This window comes from Oncorhynchus masou, chromosome 24 (genome assembly GCF_036934945.1).
Source record: "Oncorhynchus masou masou isolate Uvic2021 chromosome 24, UVic_Omas_1.1, whole genome shotgun sequence".
NCBI classification, from domain to species: domain Eukaryota; kingdom Metazoa; phylum Chordata; class Actinopteri; order Salmoniformes; family Salmonidae; genus Oncorhynchus; species Oncorhynchus masou.
Window position 1 is genome coordinate 55,591,282 of NC_088235.1, and position 21,422 is coordinate 55,612,703.

The following is a 21,422-nucleotide window of genomic DNA, read 5'->3' on the forward strand; positions in this document are numbered from 1 at the left end:
ATCTTCAGTAAGGCAATTCTACTGCCAATGTTTGTGTATGGAGATTGAATTGTGCTCAATTTTATACACATGTCAGCAATTAGCTGAATCCACACATTTTGAAGGGATGTCCACATACCTATGTGTATATATAGTGTATTTCTGTCTCAGCATAGGCTGCAGTATCAAACATGGTGGTATATACTGAATGGTGTATTCTTCACCTCTGCCTCTCCTCTCTGCTAGGCTAATATCTACTTCAAGTGACAGACCTTTCCACGGTACATGGCTGCCCAGCTTTCTGTAGGCTGTATATAATGCAACTTGGTGTGGTTATATTTCATTCAATACATCCAGACCAAAAAGACAGTTTCATGTTTGTAGTTTATTTACATATGATATTATAATTCATTTAGCATTTCTCATCCACAGAGACTGTCATCTCTGTTATGTGCATTTTAATACATTTATTTGAAAGAAATCAGAATGTTAACATTATCAAGCATGTATTTTAAGGCCAGTTTTGTGTAATAAATTCACTGTACGAGTGGTAGGGAAAATGTACTGTAGTAGATTTGCAGACTTTGAACGTGTGTGTTATCCTAGTTTCAGAAACTGGGCTTACATCTGCATGAGTTCTTCTAGTTAGGCACTGTAGCAACATATGCAGCCCAGTAGAGAAAAAAAATAGATATCATCATATATAAATGCTAAAAAAGGCACCGTTAAGCTTTTGGGTTGTTCCATATATATATATATATATTTACCTTTATTTAACTAGGCAAGTCAGTTAAGAACAAATTCTTATTTTCAATGTCAGCCTAGGAACAGTGGGTTAACTGCCTGTTCAGGGGCAGAATGACAGATGTGTACCTTGTCAGCTTGGGGATTTGAACTTGCAACCCTTCCAGTTACTAGTCTAACACTCAAACCACTAGGCTACCCTGTCGCCCCCATGATTTAAGTCATTTTCTGACTGCACCCCTTTAGATTTGAACTGCACACTTTTTGATTTGAACTTTCATGTTTGCCCATGGTGGAAGTGGTCAGAAAGTGACTTTTTGGACCTGAATGCCAAAACATTCAGGAGGTACTCAAAGTTGATCCATTTTGCATACCCCATCCTGCCATGTCTTGATCTCTCAAAAAGATAAAATGGCTGAGTTTAATCAAATTTGAAAGCTTACAAACAGGGTTGTCAAACTATTCTATGATTTATTGAACATTTGTTTTAATTAAACAATGATGTTATTTAAGCTTTAATGTCTATGATCTAAAAACACAAACTCTGATTTTTCTCATTTTTACAAGTGTTGAAGTTTAGACCCTATTTTACATCATCTGAAGTGTTTGGGTTGTGCCAGTCATCGATTGAGACATAACATACTATTGAATACAGGGTGGGTGTTTATTTAATCATAGATATATAACTAATAGAATGGACCTATCCTTTCAGACCCATGAAATGTACAGTAGGTTGTACACCATTGACATTTGAATTGAAACTTGAACTTCTAATTACTACCAGAAAGATGGCTGATTGTCCACCCATTGTTGAAAGTCAACTTGAATGGGAAAGTATATTTGGTAAAAGACCAAGTCCATATTATGGCAAGAACAATTCAAATAAACAAAGAGAAATGACAGTCCATTGTTACTTTAAGACATGAATGTCAGTCAATCCGGAACATTTCAAGAACTTTAAAAGTTTCTTCAAGTGCAGTTGCAAAAACCATCAAGCGCTATGATGAAACTGGCTCTCAGAGGACCGGCACAGGAACGGAAGCCCCAGAGTGACGTTTGCTGCAGAGGATAAGTTCATTAGAGTTACCAGCCTCAGAAATGGCCGCCCAAATAAATGCTTCACAGAGTTCAAGTAACAGACTGTTCAACATCAACTGTTCAGAGGAGACTGCGTGAATCAGGCCTTCATGGTTGAATTGCTTCAAAGAAACCACTACTAAAGGACACCAATAATAAGAAGAGACTTGCTTGGGTCAAGAAACAAAATAAATGGACATTAGACCGGTGGAAATCTGTCCTTTTGGTGTGATGACTCCAAATAGAGATTGTTTTGGTTCTAACCACCATGTCATTGTGAGACGCAGAGTAGATGAACAGATCGTTCCCACTGTGAAGCATGGAGGAGAAGGTTTGATGGTGTGGTGGTTCTTTGTTGATGACACTGTCTGTGATTTAATTAGAATTTAAGGCACACTTAATGAGCATGGCTACCACAACACTCTGCCGCAATTTTCCACCCCATCTGGTTTGCTCTTAGTGGGACTATCGTTTATTTTTCAACATGACAATGACTCAATACACATCTCCAGGCTGTGTAAGGGATATTTGACCAAGAAGGTGAGTGATGGAGTGCTGCATCAGATAACCTGGCCACCACAATCACCCAACCTCAACCCAGTTGAGATGGTTTGGGATGAGTTTGACCACAGAGTGAAAGAACAGCAGCCAACAAGTGCTCAGCATATGTGGGAACTCCTTCAAGACTGTTGGAAAAGCATTCCAGATGAAGCTGGTTGAGAGAATGCCAATAGTGTGCAAAGCTGTCATCAAGGCAAAGGGAGGCTACTTTGAAGAATGTCAAATGTAAAATATATTTTGATTTGTTAAACACTTTTTTGGTTACTACATGATCCCATATGTGTTTTATGTTAAAGCTTAAAAAAAGGACATCATTATTATTTTAAATGCTTTCTTTCAATAAATCATATAACAGTTGTATAACCCTGTTTGTAAGCTTTCAAATGATGTCAAACTCAACCGTTTATCTTATTCAGTGATGAAGACATGGATGCCTCATGGTAGGACAGGGTATGCAAAATGTGTCAACTTTGAGCATCTCTAGATCCTGAATGCTTTGGCATTCAGTCCCTTTCTGACCACTTCTCACATGGACAAACATGTACGGAAGGTTTCGTTCAAATCAAAAGGGGTGCAGTCAGAAAGTGATTGAAATCACATGGAACGACCATTTCCAGAATCAACTGATGGGAATGAACCATTAATGTCAGTGAAGTAAACGTTATAATAACTTCAGACTTTAGACCAAGCATGATATTATGAAAGAGTTCATAACTCCATAGTTATCCAAGTGGATTCAATATTCAGCCCTGCCGCCAATGCATCTGTCCTCTGTACAAGTACTTCCTGTCTGTAGCGCAGTTTTTTGATTATGTATCTGGAAAACATTTCATTACAGAGAATAACACCACCAGTCACATATGCAGGTTCCAACGTCTCCAAACAATTGTGCTTTCAGTTGTGCATTTATCGTACCAACTCGGGCCATTTTCATACAAAATCCCATTGTAACACACAGCTATATAGATTTTGCTGGTCACGTCACACATATGAACATAAAATATACACATTATACAGTATAATTGCTAATCAGCTAAGCCAATGCACCTATGCACCAATCAAAAAAAACAAAATAAAAACATAAACAAACATGTTGAATGGAAGCTGTCATCGTTAACTCGACAGAATACATATAAAAGACTGCTGTGCCTCTCTCCTTCAACGACAAAAAGGTGCAACATTAGAGAAAATAAAGATGTCTAACACAGTTGGTGCATATTCTCATTCAAGAGCCGTCGTCTGTGTTTAGGCTGAGTGGCAGTCAGCAGTGCTGCTGCCTCGTAAGGCAGTGGGACATGCAAACAACAGACAAATCACATTCAGAAGTTGAGCTCGTTGACAGCAGACTTGTTGCCATATTCTCCATCCACTTACAACATGGCTTGTTCATTACTTTCCTGTCTGTGTATCTCTATGGACAGCATCATTAGGGATGACATTGGTTGGACAGTAGACACATAAGACCAGTGGCCTTCTCTAGACAAAAGAACCTGTGTGCTCTATTGGAAGTGCCAGGCTTGTAGGCTCACATACCACCACTTTAAGGGGACTAAAACATGATGGATCAGGTCCTCTCTCCCTGTATTTAGGATCCAACTCCTCTGACTTACTCTCACACCGCTCATCTGTACCTTGGCAAGTCTGTAACAAGTTCTGATCATTATAGCTACTGACAAAGTGTAGGCTGGCTAACCATTTGTAGAGATGTCCCCAACCTGTCATAGACTAATGTTCATCCACTTTGAGGAGATATACTGTATTTATTTTAAAAGTTTGAAGTGTCCCCTGTCAACCAGCTAGTAACAGAAGGGAATACTGTGGGCTCATGAGCTGTACGACAAGGAACCCTGAATTCTGTAGTGTTTATTGTGACCGACAACTGCAGTGTTCCACGGCCTTGTTTCACCATCTACAGTATCATAGTAATAACTGATCTTATTTGGCTGCGGTTTGTCTTTCACTCAAATGCCTTTAAAAGTGAAAATACTGAATCCTACTGGCCTTGTCAGATTAGAGCACCCAATCAGCATATTGGATTTGTCATCAAAATCAAATGGCCACACAAGATTGTAAAATGTATTTAAAAAAAATGTTTTGACAACTTTACATCAGTAGGATTATCTTATGTTATTATCAAATTAGTTATTGTATTATCTATTTACGACATTTTCTATATTTGGGTAATAATTGCTGACTGCTCATAATTGCCTCCAAAAGGGTTTGGAGGATACATTACTGGAACATGCAGATAAACAGGTGAAATGTGGACTTATGAGGTTAGGCTCAGCCATCATGACTGTGTTTCCAGGGCTTGAATGCTCTCGACCCCAAAGTGCGGTTTAGACATGCAGTTGTCATGCATAGCCGAGAGAGCAAACATTAACACTATCTGACCATCCTCTCTTTTGTCCAATCTTCCTCCCCTATCTCCCCTCCCCCTGTTAGTTTCTCTGCTTGTTCCTGTTTTAGGAAATTCGAAATAGTCCATGCAATGATATGTATGAGAGTATAAAGGGTGCCTGAAATCTTTGATTGAAAGGAGTGAGAACCCCCCCCCCCATCTCTTAAAAACAGGGTTATAATCAACAGTTGCAATTATATTTGTTGTTTGTCCAGTGGTAATATTGGTAATGTATGTGTTGGGGGGAGGGTTTATCTTATTCACTCCTATGGAAGAGTTATTTTAGTCGTACGTGGGTAGGCTGGTTGAGGGACTCTGCACTGCCCGTTGTGTGGGTGCGGGGACCAGTCAGACTGCTTAAGGACCCCCCATCTTCAGTCCGCAGAACGTCCAAGCAGCCAGTACCGTCCGCTGTGGGATGGGACAGGAAGTCACTCCCCTGGGACAGGAAATCAAACTGGTCCTCCTGCGGTTCCAGGTCACGGCCGGTGATGAAAAGGTCTGTCTCCCCCCAGTTGCTAGCGTCGGGGTCGCCATGGAAGTCGTCACTAGAACTTCTACTGTTGCCGAGGGGGGAGGACAGGTTAGGAAGGTTGTCTGCAGATGGCTGGGTGAGGTTATGTGCCGACAGGGACTTCCCCAGCCCCTGTTCCTGCTCCGAGGGCTTGCCATCACATCCAGAGGAAAGCAGCAGCATGGGGTCCACCTCCAGGCTCATGTGCCTCCTCCAGGGGCCCTCCTCCCTCAAATGGGGCTTCCCCCTCAGCTGCACCCTGCCCCAGCTATGTCCACCCTCTCTGTCCCCCTCCTCTCCATGGTCCACCCCGGAGCCTACCACCATAGAGAGGCCTGAGCTCTGCTCCTGCCTACCCCCTCGTGTAGCATCTTGGGTGGGGCTGAGGGGACGTCTTTGCTGGGGGCCCATAGGGGGCAGCTGAAGGGTGGCAGCACCAGCGGATGGTGGAGGGGGCGGGAGGTCAGGGAAGTGCGCTCGCCTGGGGAAACTACTGGGTGTGGTGAGGAGCGGGTAGGGGCTGTCAGGCGGCAGGAGAGGCGAGGGCGTGAGGGATGCAGTGGAGGCAGGGTAGGACGGGGGGCAGGTGTTGAGGGTGAGCTCGCTGGGGGCCAGGATGAGCTGGAGGCCCCTGGAGAGATGTCCTGTTGTTGACCGGGACATCCCCCCACCACTTTCATGCCCTCCTCTGCCCTCCCCTCCCTGGGGGGAGTCAGAGGACAGGTCCTTGCTGAGGATGGAGCTTCGGTAGTCGGAGGTCTGGTGCTCCAGCTCGAACAGGGGCAGGGAGGAGAGGGTGAGGGCAGACGAACCATTTTGTAACACCTGCCTGTACACATCCAGCAGAGAGTCCAGCTTTGACTCTATGGACGTCACCTGGGCGGGGGGAAGAGCAAGAGACATGACCGTCAAAAGCAGCAACGGTTCATTGCACTTTCTAAAAAATCTAGTTGATTCAACTAATTATTATATAGTAAAACCTTTTTGTAGTTTACTCAACATTTTTTTTAAATTGTTACCTGAATTTAAAATGCTTCGTTAGCTCCAACTTCATAAAACTAGTCAAACATTGGGTTAGCCACACCCACACATTCAAATAGTGCTTTTATCATACAATGTTTTTCAACTTACGTATTTGACACATACTGACATACTGTACATGATTAGATTGTGCATGTTCATTTATACAGTCATTATTATTCAACAGGTTCTCCCCTGGGATTTTGAACTAACAACCTCTTGGTTCATGAAATTCCTATCTTCCTGCTACAGCACCATGTCTGTGTCAATGACTGATTTCACCTGTATTCCTACACTTTGCACTGGTAAAAGTTCACAAGAAAAACAATTGTATTTATTATAGTGATTAAGGAGTAACACTCAAACAGAAAATCATTAAATAAGTCAATCAAATCAATGATGAGAGAATTGTCAGATAAACTGATATCTGACACATATGGTGGTGTAGCAGGATGATCAGAAAGACTTGAACCAAGAGGTTGTGAGTTCAAATCCCAGCTAAGGACATGTTGAATAAATATGTAAGTTGAAAACATTGTGTGTTAAAAGCACTGTGTGGGTGTTCCTAGTTGGAACTAAGTTTGGGCCAGATAAAAATGTTAAGTTCAGGTAACACTTCGACCGAAATGTTTAGTAAACAACAAAAGGCTATGTTTCAGTCACTAAATTAATTATTAGTTGAATCAACTAGATTCTTTTTACAGTGTGTGCAAGTGACACTTCTCTACGAGTACACACAAACTAATGTAATTGGCTTAATTGGTCACCTGTCTTTCTACCTTACACACACGTCCCAGCATGCTCATGTCCTCCAGGTTATCCCTGTCAGGGTGCAGCTTGTCCCTGATCTTCTTGTCGATGGGGATTTGGCCCTTACCCAGGATCTGATCCACCCTGCGATACACACACTTGTCGTATTAATCACAAAAAGTGGACAAATGGGCACATTGACCGTCACCCCAGCCTCTTCCAAGGGCACTTCACAGCGGGCAACAGACCTAACTCTAATGGAAATATGTCAGTGTTAGAGTTAGTTAGAACAGACACACCATGATTAGATTCAACAACCCACACTACAGAGTCACAGTGCACACAACAAACCACAGGCTACAGTCAAACACACAATCATACAGGGTTTCTAAACTACAGCTTCAATTAGCTACAGTGCAAACTACAGTTCATGTTAAAAGCAACAGTCTGCACCAACTAGTAACTACAGCCATTCCCTGTGTTCACAAAAGTTCCACAATGAGAGTTCCACTTATTCATTAGTCAATTCTTTGCAGGAGGAACATCGATTCTGTTAGATTGACAGCTGCTGCTGTATCTTTACTATGTCACCTAAGCGCAGGAACATGCAAGCTATTTGAGACAGACCTCACATTCATAGCAGCCCACATGAAAAAATATCATAGAATACTATGATAAATACTATAGTATTCACTGTAGTGTTTTTTTTGCAGATTTACTATAGTATTCACTGTAGTGTGTTTAAAGTCCACAAACACACAACAGTGAATACTATACTGTAGTATTTACAATTAACTATAGTATAAATACTGTAGTAAAATAAAACTGTAGTATATACTATACAATGAATGTAGTGTTTATGCGGATTCTACTATACTGTAGTATTTAATGTACAGTTTTTGCAGACTGAAGTATACTGTATTATTTACTGTAGTGTTTTTGCGGACTGTAATATACTGTAGTATTTACTGTAGTGTTTTTGCGGACTGTAATACACTGTACTGTTTTTGCGGACTGTAATATACTGTATTATTTACTGTAGTGTTTTTGCAGACTGTAGTATACGGTAGTATTTACTATCGTGTTTTTGTTTTATTATCTTTGACATGGAAGTGGAGGCTTTCTCCTTCAGGAAACGTACAGGAGAAATGCTAAAATAGATCACTTTCCATAACCTCTAGGTAGGTAGGACTGAAACCCTGAATCCCTACCTCTTCAAAGAGTATATTAAATAATCCCACAGCCCCCCCGCACCCCTTCTCACCCCCCACCCCACCCCACCCCACTCGCACTTTACTTTTTCTTACTAATCAAATCGAATTCAATTTGTGACATGCGCCGAATACAACAGGTGTAGGCGTTACAGTGAAATGTTTACAGTGCCTTGCAAAAGTATTCATCCCCTTTATCCTATTTTGTTGCCTTTACAATCTGTAATTTAAATAGTGTTGTGTTTTTGCAGACAATACTGTTGTATTTACTACAGTGCTTTATTTGCAGATAATACTGTAGTACACTTATCCAGAGCGACTTACAGGAGCAATTAGGGTTAAATGCCTTGCTCAAGGGCACATCGATAGATGTTTCACCTAGTCGGCTTTGGAATTCAAACCAGCGACCTTTCGATTACTGGCCCAATGCTCTCACCACTAGGCTACCTGCCACCCCTACAGTATACCACAGTAAGTACTACACATGATCGAGGGACACTACAGTGTGTAGTATAGTATTCTACAGTTTACTACAGAATTCTACAGTACTTTTATATTCTATAGTAAACTTTCATGTGGGAGCTTTACTTCTACCACACATTTGGGGATATGTTACATCTGCTAGTTGAATGCTTCCATTTCTTAAGAAGCATTTCTAAACACCTTTATGTCATCAGGGAGTCCATAGCTTCTAAATCTGGGTTGATTCAGTGAAAGCAGTGTGTCCTTTCTGGTCAATATATACAGAACTATGATGCTCTAAATCTAAAGATCTAAAAGTGACCGGATAGTGTAAGCAATATATTAGAAACTCTTGTAGTCCCTTTGGAAGCCTGAAGGTTGAGCCATCATCATCTCACCTTTAAACCTATCCTGCCTCTGTAGATCTACAAACACAGGCTTTGTGCTCCCTGATGGACACATGGACATAGCACCATCTCCTTTCAAACTGTGCTCTGTGTGAGGAACTGGGGGACAGGATGGAGTTGTGGGTAGTGGCTAGCGGGTCTACGTTATTAGGGGTTGATGTGGGAGGGGGGGTATCTAACCCTGGGGACTTCATCCCTGGGGTGGACTTCCTCCTGGCCTGGCTGTAATATAATTGCAGGGAGGGGGAGGACATGTTCCCAGGTTTGCTGCCCAGTGTGGGACCCAGTCCAGTGGCCAGTCTGTGTGGGAGAGACATGGGGGTCAGATACAACACACACACACACACACACACACACACACACACACACACTTGAAGTGTATCAAAAAAGGGACACCTACAGGCACCACGTATGTACCAGCTACAATTACATTCTTTAAAACCAGACTAGACTACCACTACTACAATCCACTACTAAACTACTAAACTATAGTAGATTCCACTCTTTTGGCTGAAAGACACAGTGCAATATCAAGTCAATCAGGGTTATATCACTGATTTAACCGAAGACAACAATCCTAACTCCTGAAACATTATTATTTATTCTCAGACATTGTTAAAAATAACACCATGCAAGAGACTACAATATTCATAATGTCACACATCGATGCATGAGATGTCTACAGTTAGACTATTTTAGGCAGGCGAGCGGGGGGTGGGGGGGTTGCCTAACCCTGGGACAGACTTCGTCCCTGGCATGGACTTCCTCCTGGCCTGGTTGTAATATAAGTGCAGGGAGGGGGAGGAAAATGTCTTGACTCTGGGGCTCAGCAGCTGCTGCTGAGGAGGACCCACTATGGTGTCCAGCCTGGGAGGAAGAGGTACATATGAGGGTCAGATATACACACACACAGACAGACAGACACGTGAATTAAGTGGAGAAGGTGAACATAGATATGAAGGTGTGTGTGTGTGTGCATCTCACCTAGTCTGTAGACTCTTGATTCTGCAGAGCATATCCAGGTGTCCTGCAGAGTACTGTTCTATCACATCTTTCACATCATAGGGGCGCAGAGTCTCCTTAAACTTCTTCTTTGCCACATGAAACTTCATGATCCTGAGTGGAAAAGTGATGAGAATCAAACAGAATCATGTCATTGGGTCATGATCTACCTGTCATCTCTTAGTCAGCCACTAGAGGGAAACAACAGCTTAACTATGCATAAACCAGTATGTTGACAAGAAGCTGACAGTTGTTACTTTAGCCTTTACCTTTCGTTTTTGGAGTATAGGTAAAATAAACATTGCTCAAATACTATCACAAGAACATTATGAAACCGTAGCACATGTCATGTAAACAAAATCGGACTGAGCTATTTTGTAACTAAACCACACTCGAATTGTACTATCCCTCTACCTTAATGTACAAGTACAGCTACCGCTGAGTGAATAATATTGATGCAGGTAAGTGGCTCTCTACAGTCGGTTCATTCTGACCCCCTAATGGCTCCAGAACTGCTCCAGTTGCTCATTATCCTCACTGTATAAATGGAAACCATCATGACAGATGAGCTGCTGTGAAAACAGTTCTCACTGAGAGGGTGTCAACCCGACACCCTGGGAAAATCAGGGACACGTCTCCACTCCCGCTGCCCACAAAGGGGGCCTGCTGAGCAAGTAGGCTGGGCAAGGGGAGAGGGGGTCCTCTGGAGCAACAACCTGTGGGTGGGAATTGGGGTGTTGGCAGACAATCAAAATAGGACATCTTTTGACATCTTTTGCCAGAGAGAGGTGGGGGAGATGGAGAGTTAAAGGGAAACGGAAAAAAATAGAGGGAGGTAGAGAGAGAAGAGGTAGTAAAAAGGAGAGTGAGGGAGGGAGATGGTGAAGGAGAGGGAGAGACAGTGCCAGTATGGTGACCACATGAGTAAACAGAGACATGTTGTCGGGGTCAGAGTGAGTAAGGGGCCAGATGGAACAAAAAACACCCAAACTGTTCTCCCTGAGCCATCACTGGGTTAGCAGAATCCCCTTGAAGCACTGGGCTAGAACAACATAGAGGAGGCCCATGCTCTGGATGTGTTGTATCTAAAAGCCTTAGGAGCCGAGGGGAGAGAAGGAGGTGAAGGAGCCCTGGAAGGCTCTATGTTTAAGTGAAGATTGTGGTCGGGATGCAATTGCTATGTACACTGTTTAAAATAGTCATGTCCTGTACAAAATAAATAGTCTACTGTATATAGAGATCTATCTAGCGATATACAGTGAGCTCCAAAAGTATTGGAACAGTGACACGTTTCGTTGTTTTGGCTCTGTACTCCATCACTTTGGATTTGAAATGATGCAATGACTATGAGGCTAAAGGACAGACTGTCAGCTTTAATTTGAGGGTATTTTCATCCATATCGTGTGAACCGTTTAGAAATGACTGCACTTTTTGTACACAGTCCCCCCATTTTAAGGGAGAATAGAATGCTTCTAATTACTTCTACATTAATAGGGATGATACCATGATTACGGATAGTCCTGAATTAATTGTGAATAATGATGAGAGAGAAAGTTACAGAGGCTTAAATATCCTACCCCCTAAAAATGTTTATGGTAACAGTGAGAGGTTAACATGTCTTGGGGATATGATAGTTGTTGCGTCTGTATCACTCATCATTCAGGACTATGTGACTCCAAAATGACACAATACATTATTAACCATTCATTTCTACTGGGCACAAAGTAATCTGAAACACAACCAAAACAAACAGCAAATGCATCCAAGTTTGTAAAGTCACAAGCTTGATGTAATCATTGCGTGTTAGGAATATGGGAGCAAATATAACAATTCTGACAACTTAATACACTTAAGTGAATTTGTTCCTATTATTTTGGTCCCCTAAAATGGGGGGACTGTGTATAAAACTGCTGTAATTTCTAAGCGGTTCACTCGATATGGATGAATATACCCTCAAATTAAAGCTGACAGTCTGCACTTGAATCTCATAGTCATCGTATCACTTCAAATCCAAGGTGCTGGAGTACAGAGCAAAATCAACAAAATATTTGGCACTGTACGAATACTTTTAGAGCTCACTGTAGATAAGCATTCCTACCAGCTCTCACAATCCCACGTCAGAATTCGACAAACGTCAGAAGTTTCGCAAACGTCAAATTTCGGCGTTCTTCCAGACGTCAAATTTGGAAGTGTTTAAGAACAAGTTTAGTCATTAACTCAGAATTCTTAAGGTTAGCTTCAGGCATTAACTCCAAATTGTTAAGGTAAGGGTTATGGTTTGGGATAGACTGAAAAAAATATCAAAAACAACTTTCTATCTCTGGATTTGAACATGCAACCTTTGGAATCAGAGGGAGATGCTTACGCCCATCTAAAACAGAAACATACTTCAAGGTAACAGAGCTCACTGTTGCCCTTAGTGGCCGGTTTCTACGTCAGTATTCTACGTCGAATACTGACTTGTATCACGGATGACCTGGGTGAAGCACTCACCTGACGGCTCTGATGACAGACTTCAATGGAGCTGATAGGTCTTCCACGGTGACATCACAGTGGCAAACTCTGTCGCCGAATACGTCATCATTCCCCATTCCTGTGTCCACTGAGAGACAAAAAGAAGTGTCAAGTTATTTTTTAAATATTTTTTTTATGGGGTAGATCAGCTTTAAGGGGGCAGCATATTCATGTTCAGATGAAAAGCGTGCCCAGAGTAAACCTCCTGCTACTCAGGCCCAGAAGTGAATATATACAAATCATTAGTAGTATTGGATAGAAAACACTCTGACGTTTCTAAAACTGATTGAATGATGTCTGTGAGTATTACAGAACTCATATGGCAGGCAAAAACCTGTGAAAAATCCAATCAGGAAGTGGGAAATCTGAGGTCTGTAGTTTTTCAACTCATTGCCTATCGAATATACAGGGTCTATGGGGTCAAATTGTACTTCCTAAGGCTTACACTAGATGTCAGCAGTCTTTAGAATGTTGTTTGAGGCTTCTACTGTGAAGTGGGGGCGAATGAGAGCTGATTCAACCAGAGGCCTGCCAGAGTGCCATGAGCTGAAAGACAAAGGAATTCTCAGGCTGGAACATTATTGAAGTTTATGTTAAAAACATCCTACAGATTGATTCTATACTTCGTTTGACTGTAATATTTTTGGATATAAATATGAACTTTATCGAACAAAACATACATGTATTGTGTAACATGAAGTCCTATGAGTGCCATCTGATGAAGATCATCAAAGGTTAGTGATTAATTGTATCTCTATTTCTGCTTTTTGTGACTCCTCTCTTTGGCTGGAAAACGGCTGTGTGTGTTTTTGTGACTAGGCTCTGACCTAACAATCATATGGTGTGCTTTCGCTGTGAAGCCTTTTTGAAACCGGACACGATGGGTAGATTAACAAGAAGTTTATCTTCAATTTGGTGTATTGCACTTGTGAATGTATGAAAGTTACATATTTCAAAAAAAATATTTTTGAATTCTGCGCTCTGCCTTTTCAGCGGAATGATGTTGAGGGGTGCCGCTGGCGGAACCCCTAGCCATAAGAATATTGCAGATAGATTGTAGCTTTCTTACAGACTTCCGCTCCAAGCTGAAACTCAACAATGTAATATTTATTTATCTTTTTCCTCAAATGAAAATTGAAATCAAACCCAGGTTGAATTGAAAAAGAATTGAAAATCAAAGGCCCATTATCAGCAACCTTCACTCCTGTGTTCCAATGGCACGCTGTGTCAGCTAATCCAAGTTCATAATTTTAAAGGGCTAATTGATCATTAGAAAATTGTTTTGCAATTATGTTAGCACAGCCGAAAACTGTTGTCCTGATTTAAGAGGCAATAAAATTGGTCTTTAGACTAGTTGAGTATCTGGAGCATCAGCATTTGTTGGTTCGATTACAGCCTCAAAATGGTCAGAAAAAATACCTTTCTTCTGAAGCTTGTCAGTCTATTCTTGTTCTGAGAAATGAAGGCTTTTCCAGGCGAGAAATTGCCAAGAAACTTGAAGATCTCATACAACGCTGTGTACTCCTCCCTTCACAGAACAGCGCAAACTTGCTCTAACCACAATAGAAAGAGGAGTGGGAGGCCCCAGTGCACAACTGAGCAAGATGACAACTACATAGGGTGTCTAGTTTGAGAAACAGATGCCTCACAAGTCCTCAACTGGCAGCTTCATTAAATGGTACCCACAAAACACAAAACGCTGGCCTTCTAGGCAGAGGTGCAAAGAAAAAGCCATATCTTAGACTGGCCAATGAAAAGAAAAGATTAAGATGGGCAAAAGAACACAGATACTGGACAGAGAAACTCTGCCGAGAAGACCAGGATCCCAGAGTCGCCTCTTCACTGTTGACGTTGAGACTGGTGTTTGGCATTTAGGACTGGCAGCTTAGGACTGGCAGTTTAGGACTGGCAGCTTACTGAATGTAATCACTTAAATAGCAAATGGAGCACGGTTTTCCTGTGGTTCATTTTCATGCCAGCCAGGTAGGCTATACTCCTGTTGTAAATAATAAGCAATGTGCTTAATATTAGGAAAATTGAGAAATAAATATAGTCAGCCTATAGAAAGCTGATGGGAGCCTCCTCTTTTTAATAGAGGCCATCACTCAGTAGTTTCATAGCCTATAGAAATGTTGCACAAGAGGAGCTTATGGGCTCTCATGATTAGATTGCATTGATGTCAGAGTGATTAGAGGGACAATAGTGTGATGAGTACAAGGCAGTTAGCAAGTTTGGTAGGCTAATAATGGCCATCAGCAGCATCAGAGCTTGGAGAAGCTTAATTACCGTGACTAAACGGTCACGTGGAATTTTACTGCCTTCATGACTTGTGACTCTCCCCTTGTGGACTTCTTAAAAAGCACATACCTTATACAAACACCTGCACTCGCACACATTCACATAGACCCACACATACGCAGACACACAGAGGCAACACATCCTCTCTACTCACCCTCGGAGGGCGCGGTGCGTGATTGACTCTTGAGGCGCAGGGAGGGTCTAAAGCGTGTGCGGTCGTTGAAGCTCCAGCTCTTCTGCACCTTAGCAGGGCTGGTTCCCGTGTTAGCGCCCGCCACATCGTTGCCTGGGGAACAGCGTCGGTCATTGTTGATGGATGTCTGGCGGCTCTTCATGCTCTGGCCGCGAGGGCTTGCCATCCGTACCCGCTCCTTAAAGCTCAACTTTGTACTGGAGAGAGAAAGAGAGAGAGGGAGAGGAAGAGAGAGAGGGAGAGGAAGAGAGAGAGGGAGAGGAAGAAAGAGAGGGAGAGAGAGAGAGAGAAAGAACAAAATCCTGTTATTATGCATTCCACCTGAGAGATAAAAATGTGTGCCCACAGAGCACACTCACAGTGTAGTGCAGTGAACTGTCCTTTCCTCAAAACCAAACATGCTTACCTCATCCACAACACACTTAAGAGTACCCCATCTGCTCTCTAAGAGAGTGGTCCCTAACCCCGATCCTGAGGAACTACAGATATAGAATCTTAATTAGAGTTAGTTTGCCACAGCAGGAAAATAATCCTGCAGAAACAGGAAATGTGAAATGTGTGATTATAAATAATGGAAAATCAAGTCTGACATTTCAAAATGGAAATGACAAACTTCAGAAGCCTTTTTAAACTTCAAATATACCACACATTTAAAATGTCCTGCATTGAAGGAGAGTTCTCCTGCAACAGGATGATCAAATGAAGATCCTACATCTGTATAGGATGTGCAGGATTCTTCTCCAGCCCAGAACTAAAGCAGCTGAATCAGCTGGGTGGAAACAGAAGTCTACACTCTTAGAAAATAAGTTGCTACGTAGAACCACAAATTGTACTTTATTGTCGCTACATCAAAGTGGAACCCTTCACTAATACAAGGGTTCTACCTAGAACCAAAAAAGGGTCTCCTATGGTGACAAACAAAGAACCCTTTTTTATAAGAGTGTACACACATTGTAGCTCTCTAGGACCTCTAACTCTTGTGGACTATTGTTCTAGAGAGCAGTTGCAGTAGTATGACACTGACCACTGTTCTAAGACAAAGAAAATTACCAGGGAACACTGCAAGACTTACAATTCATATTGATGCAAAGAATTACTGTTCCTACTACTAAAACTGTAGGCTACTATCTCTATCTCTAGGACACTTAGACCTGTATTGTGCCGATGGGCCTGTGCTTAGACGTACTGTAGATTTATGGCCAGAGAGCCTCTACCTGTGACACACCCTAAATCCCCCCCCCCCCTGCAATGGCAACCGGACAAGCATGCAATGCTGTGCATCAATCAGATGGCATGACAGTAAGCCCAATGCTCAGGCTTGATTCTGCAGGCACTAAAGTTTTTGTGGAAACTTCAGGAGGGAATATTGCGCTCCAGAAACGATAAGGAAGTTATTAACGATAACAGGGACCTTGCCCAAGCCCAGGTCAATGAAGATGCATCAAGGCAGTGTGGGTTGGTCAGTCATGGTGGTTGCAACCATTGTTTATGAATTCATGCAGTGGCACCATGCAGCCAAGCTGTGGGACCTCAGCAGACCAATGGAGATCGAGATGGACTGTATATTTCAGAGATTAAGGACTATATTAAGAGTTCAGATTTCTGCACACAGAACTACTTCCGATACCCAACGGGACCAGGATACAGTTAGTTAGGGGTTGTGTCTGATAAGGGGATCCAAGGGAGGTGGGGGTCAAAATCAACAGGCAACAGGTAACAGGCAGCAATCCCATTAGACAAGCAAAGGGCAAATACAATAGTCTCATTGACGGGAAGGGGGTAGGTGGCAGTTTGGGGGTTCTCTCATCATCCTCCATGCACTTGGCAGTTAGAAGGCATTCCCAGAGATCATGTGACCAGGGAGGAGTGGATGCTGGGTAGTGGGTACCTCCTAAATTTCCGTGTGTAATACCTTCTGAAGCGCCTCCTATTACTATGACCCTTACTAGGGGGGTAGGGAGGAAGACAAATAGAGGAGGAAGGGGTTAACACACCATGGAGTAGGAAAGGGAGGGACGAGAGACATCTGTACGGTCAATACTGTCAGAAGTTTAAACTTGCGATTATGTATCTCACATTCCATGTTGTCAGTGTTGAAGAATAAATATAACTGGGGATTATATGGCTCACATACATTTAGCTGTAGGCCTAGGAGTTTACATGAAAAATATGAAGGTTCATTTGTGGTGATTATGTCCTTACACTCTACACTCTTAGGAAAAAAAGGGGCTATCTAGAACCTAAAAGGGTTCTTCGGCTGTCCCCATAGGAGAACCCTTTGAATAACCCTTTTTGGTTCCAGGTAGAACCCCGAACCCATTTTGGTTCCAGGTAGAACCCTATTGGTATAGGGTTCAGATGCCTTTCCTCAGAGCGTTCTACATGGAAACCAAAATATTTCTACCTGGAACTAAAAAGGGTTCTACCTGGAACCAAAAAGGGACAGCCGATGAACCCTTTTTGAACCCTTTTTCGTTTCAAGAGTGTCGACTGACAGAAGTCATAAGTTGTGTAGAATAGATTCCAAAAGAGCAGAATAAGCAGACACACCCACTGACACACCCCCAGTCTCATATTCTCACACCACACACACACACACACACACACACACACACACACACACACACACACACACACACACACACACACACACACACACACACACACACACACACACACACACACACACAGTTTCGCTGGTTGAGTTTATGTCTGTTTTACCAAACAAATTTGATACTGTAAAGGAACTAATAACATTATCTAAGTTCTAAACCCTTGATGTGAGCGATGCGCATGTGTGTGTGTGTGTGTGTGTGTGTGTGTGTGTGTGTGTGTGTGTGTGTGTGTGTGTGTGTGACTGCATCTGTGCTATGCATAGAGTGTCGACTGACAGAAGTCATAAGTTGTGTAGAATAGATTCCAAAAGAGCAGAATAAGCAGACACACCCACTGACACACCCCCAGTCTCATATTCTCACACCACACACACACACACACACACACACACACACACACACACACACACACACACACACACACACACACACACACACACACACACACACACACACACACACACACACACACAGTTTCGCTGGTTGAGTTTATGTCTGTTTTACCAAACAAATTTGATACTGTAAAGGAACTAATAACATTATCTAAGTTCTAAACCCTTGATGTGAGCGATGCGCATGTGTGTGTGTGTGTGTGTGTGTGTGTGTGTGTGTGTGTGTGTGTGTGTGTGTGTGTGTGTGTGTGTGTGTGTGACTGCATCTGTGCTATGCATATGTCTCTCAACAGAAAATCCACATTTATAAAAGCTGCACTGGCATGACATGAGAAATCCACCGTTGCCAAAGGAGCACTGTATTGTAAAAACAATAACCAAAAATCATAATTAAAGTCACAAATCTCTCTGTCTCTCCCTCCTCCTCTCCTTGTCTCTCGGCCTGCCGACTGAGACTAGTGTTTGATGAGTTATATAAATACCCTTGGAAAGGAAAAAGTGCGTCATGGTGCAGACATGGTACAGACGCCGGTTTGCACATACTGTAACACACACATATCGTAGAAACACACACACTCAAACTCATACAGTGTAGAAATACACACACACACACACATACACACACAAACAGTAAGCATAGAAACACACTCAGATACTCTCTCAAACACACAAACATGGCAGAGACAGAGAGAAACGACCGGTACTGCATTCATGGTGGCTTGGAGAGGTGCACTGAGAGACAGAGACGGATACACTAGAGAGCCTTTTCTCAAACCAAGACATCGACTTCCATAGCACTGCTGATTTTCATTCTCCCCCTCTAACCAGGGACTGATTCTGACCTGGGACCCCCCGGTGATAGGAAGCTCTGGCCAAACAGTGACTTTCAAAACAATTTGAAAACAAGAGTTCAGTATCTACACTTGTAACAAACAGCATACGACTTCTTATTAGAGTGGACGTCATTGAATAAACGATTGCGCGATGTGTGTAGAGGTGAGAGCTACAAACCTGCTAGTTGTCTCGCCCTGTTCTTTCCTTTAGGTGTTAGTGAGAAAAGAGGAGAGAGAGACAAGGGAAGAGACATTAGTAGTTAATGACAGAGTCTACAGCAGGCCTAGGCAACTCCAGTCCTCGGGGACCTGAATGGTGTCACATTGTTGCCCCAGCCCCAGCTAACACACCTGACTCCAATAATCAACATCTTCAGTTAAAAATGCAATTAGTTTAAATCAGGTGTGTTTACTAGGGATGGGGAAAAGTGTGACACCAATCAGGCCCCCAAGGACTGGAATTGCCCAGGACTGGTCTACAGGGTCTCCCACCGGGACTGCGAGATGAAGACAGAGGTCAGCCAGCTTCCTAACATCCTGTCTGTGTGTGTCGCATGCGAGACATGATGTCAGAACATGAACACAAACAGTCAGGCATGAAGAACACAAACCACCACAGTCAAAGCCTTGTGCAAGATAAATGTTGTCAGCTAGTTTGCAGAACATTGCAGCAGGTGCACATGCAAGCGATGGATGTGCTACATGACCGGGCTAGGAAAAGCATTGGCAAACAGAGATAGGAGATAGAAAGGTATATGTGTGTGTGTGTGTCTGTGCATGTATTTCTGTGTATTTGTGTATTTCTGTGTATTTGTAGACCTACAGAGGGTATGTTGGTGTAGGTTTGCATGAGAGAGAGTGAGTGCAATAAAGCAGGTGATCCAGACAATATTAACAGGCTCCTCTCCTGTGCCCTTTAACATACCCTAAAGCCTTCAGAGAAACCATGGATGTCATTTCTGGACAACATAAGTTGGAAAATGTTTGTTTGTACACTCGGTTTTACTTTCCATGTTTAAATGAATTAGTGAAAGTTTGGTTCTTTGTGTGTGAGCGCCTGGAAATATTGGACTATTTGATGACTGTGAGCCTTCAAAAAAATGACTGTAAAAGTACTGTATCCAATGACAATAATAAATAGATAATTATACAGAGGAATGTCAAAAGTAGTTGCTGATTAAACTAAAAAAGACACCTGGCCACTAAAAAAGCAGAGAATGAAATTATGAAAAAAAAGCTGGAAGAGCACAGAGACCAAATAGGAAAAGAGCAGAGCAGCAGCCATACTTTAGGTGTTACCTACTTTGCAGGACTGCAGGTATGCAACGCCTTCAAATGAGGCTTCCAGGTAGCTATGGAAACCGAGTTCTCATCAGCAGCATAACTACGCCAGACACACTACGTGCAGTCAACAGAAAACAAAAGAAAAAGACAAAGGAGGGAGAAGGGGGAGAAATGTTTTGTAAGACAAGGCCGGAGGGAGGGAGGGAAGGGAGGGAAGGGAGGGAGGGAGGGAGGGAGGGAGGGAGGGAGGGAGGGAGGGAGGGAGGGAGGGAGGGAGGGAGGGGGAGGGAGGGAGGGAGGGAGGGAGGGAGGGAGGGAGGGAGGGAGGGAGGGAGGAAACAGAAAGAAAACAAAAAGAGAGTGATTAGTAAAACCGGTGGTATCAAGGCATCATGGGGCAGGGGGAGGGGGGGATACATGCCTGAAGGGGGAGAGGGCACCCTGGTAGTGCTGCCACGTGGCACTGAGGTAGGGACGAGCACCGTCAGTGGAGTAGAGCCGCCAAGCCGCCTGGGGTACGAGTTGACACACGCAGACAGACACACATTGACGGGAGGAATAGCATCATGGTGAGGAGATGGGGTACACGTAATCATAAACACAGAGGTGCCCAACACATACACAGACAGACACACAGACATACAGTATACTGAACAAAAATATAAAAGCAAAATGCAGCAATTTCAAAGATTTTACTGAGTTAAAGTTCATATAAGGAAATCAGTCTATGGATCTATGGATTTTACATGACTGGGAATACAGGTATGCATCTGTATTAAAAAAAAAAGCTAGGGGCATGGATCAGTCAGTATCTGGTGTGACCACTATTTGCCTCATGCAGCGCAATGCATCTCCTTTACATAGAGTGGTTCAGGCTTTTTCATCAGGCGTTTCATCAGGCCTGTTGAATGTTTTCATCAGGCGTGTTGAATGTTTTCATCAGGCGTTTCATCAGGCCTGTTGAATGTTTTCATCAGGCCTGTTGAATGTTGTTCCACTCCTCTTCAATGGCTGTGCAAAGTTGCTGGATTTTGGCGGGAACTGGAACACGCTGACCTACATGTCGATCCAGAGCAGCCCAAACATGCTCAAAGGGTGACATGTCTGGTGAGTATTCAGGTCATGGAAGAACTGGGACATTTTCAGCTTCCAGGAATTGTGTTCA

At 42.9% G+C, this 21,422-nt stretch overlaps 1 protein-coding gene across 1 annotated transcript in view; it reads right to left on the reverse strand.

The window, feature by feature from the left end:
* Positions 1-350: 350 nt before the first annotated feature.
* Positions 351-21,422, reverse strand: part of LOC135512340 (potassium voltage-gated channel subfamily KQT member 5-like) — a 137,208-nt gene continuing 116,136 nt past the window's right edge. Inside the window, exons 8-16 of the mRNA XM_064934264.1 lie at positions 20,277-20,371; positions 19,152-19,178; positions 15,095-15,330; positions 12,622-12,730; positions 10,111-10,242; positions 9,859-9,993; positions 9,307-9,426; positions 7,064-7,190; positions 351-6,152 (exon numbers count right to left, since the gene is read on the reverse strand). Coding sequence (XP_064790336.1) covers positions 5,040-6,152; positions 7,064-7,190; positions 9,307-9,426; positions 9,859-9,993; positions 10,111-10,242; positions 12,622-12,730; positions 15,095-15,330; positions 19,152-19,178; positions 20,277-20,371 — 2,094 coding nt within the window. The 3' untranslated portion in view covers positions 351-5,039. The remainder of the gene's footprint in view (positions 6,153-7,063; positions 7,191-9,306; positions 9,427-9,858; positions 9,994-10,110; positions 10,243-12,621; positions 12,731-15,094; positions 15,331-19,151; positions 19,179-20,276; positions 20,372-21,422) is intronic.